The sequence below is a fragment of the Egretta garzetta genome, unplaced genomic scaffold (assembly GCF_000687185.1).
Source record: "Egretta garzetta isolate BGI_Z169 unplaced genomic scaffold, ASM68718v1 scaffold131, whole genome shotgun sequence".
Taxonomy (NCBI): domain Eukaryota; kingdom Metazoa; phylum Chordata; class Aves; order Pelecaniformes; family Ardeidae; genus Egretta; species Egretta garzetta.
Window position 1 is genome coordinate 12637 of NW_009258478.1, and position 745 is coordinate 13381.

The 745-nt window shown below is 62.7% G+C and overlaps 1 protein-coding gene across 1 annotated transcript in view; it reads right to left on the bottom strand.

Annotated features, from left to right (window-relative positions):
* Positions 1-745, bottom strand: part of BAIAP2 (BAR/IMD domain containing adaptor protein 2) — a 71620-nt gene that overhangs the window by 7445 nt on the left and 63430 nt on the right. Inside the window, exons 9-10 of the mRNA XM_035899190.1 lie at positions 269-470; positions 98-166 (exon numbers count right to left, since the gene is read on the bottom strand). Coding sequence (XP_035755083.1) covers positions 98-166; positions 269-470 — 271 coding nt within the window. The remainder of the gene's footprint in view (positions 1-97; positions 167-268; positions 471-745) is intronic.

Here is a 745-nt window from a genome sequence, read left to right on the forward strand (position 1 = left end):
CGGGGGGGAGCGCAGTATCCCCGTCCCAAGCCCCGGAGCCTGTCCCGGGAGAGGCGCGGGGGCCCACGCAGCACGGCACCCGGCACGATGCTCCTACCTCGCGTGGACCCGCTCGCTGCCATCGTTGTCCAGGACCCGTGTGTAGGAGAAAGGGAACCAGCCCCTCCTGCAAGGCAAAGGTGGGGGGGTGAAGCCAAACCCACGTTTGCTCCTGGAGGACCCAGAGGAGGCTGCACGCGGGGTTCACGGGCACGGCCACCCCACTCACATTTTTGTTTTCTCGCTCTCTCCGTAATGCCAGCCGTCCCTGGCCTCCGGCACCAGCAGCGTGATGAGGTCACCCTCCTTGAAGCTCAGGAGGGTGCTGTTATCTCCAGCAGCGTGAGAGAAAATGGCCTGCACCCTCGTCCTGCCGTTCCTCTCGAGCCCTGCGGCCATGGAGCTGGAGCGCGGCAGCGTCTTATTTTCGGCTGGTGGGAGACAGAGACCAACGAGTGTCGAGGGAGGTTCTCCTCCCCCTCTATCTGCCCTGGTGAGACCCCACCTGGAGCTCTGGGCTCCCCAGTTCAAGAAAGATGAGGAACTCCTGGAGAGAGTCCAGAGGAGGGCAACAAGGATGATGGGGGGACTGGAGCATCTCCCCTACGAGGAAAGGCTGAGGGAGCTGGGCTTGTTCAGCCTGGAGAAGAGAAGGCTGAGAGGGGATCTCATCAACACCTACAAATATCTCAAGGGTGGGGGTCAC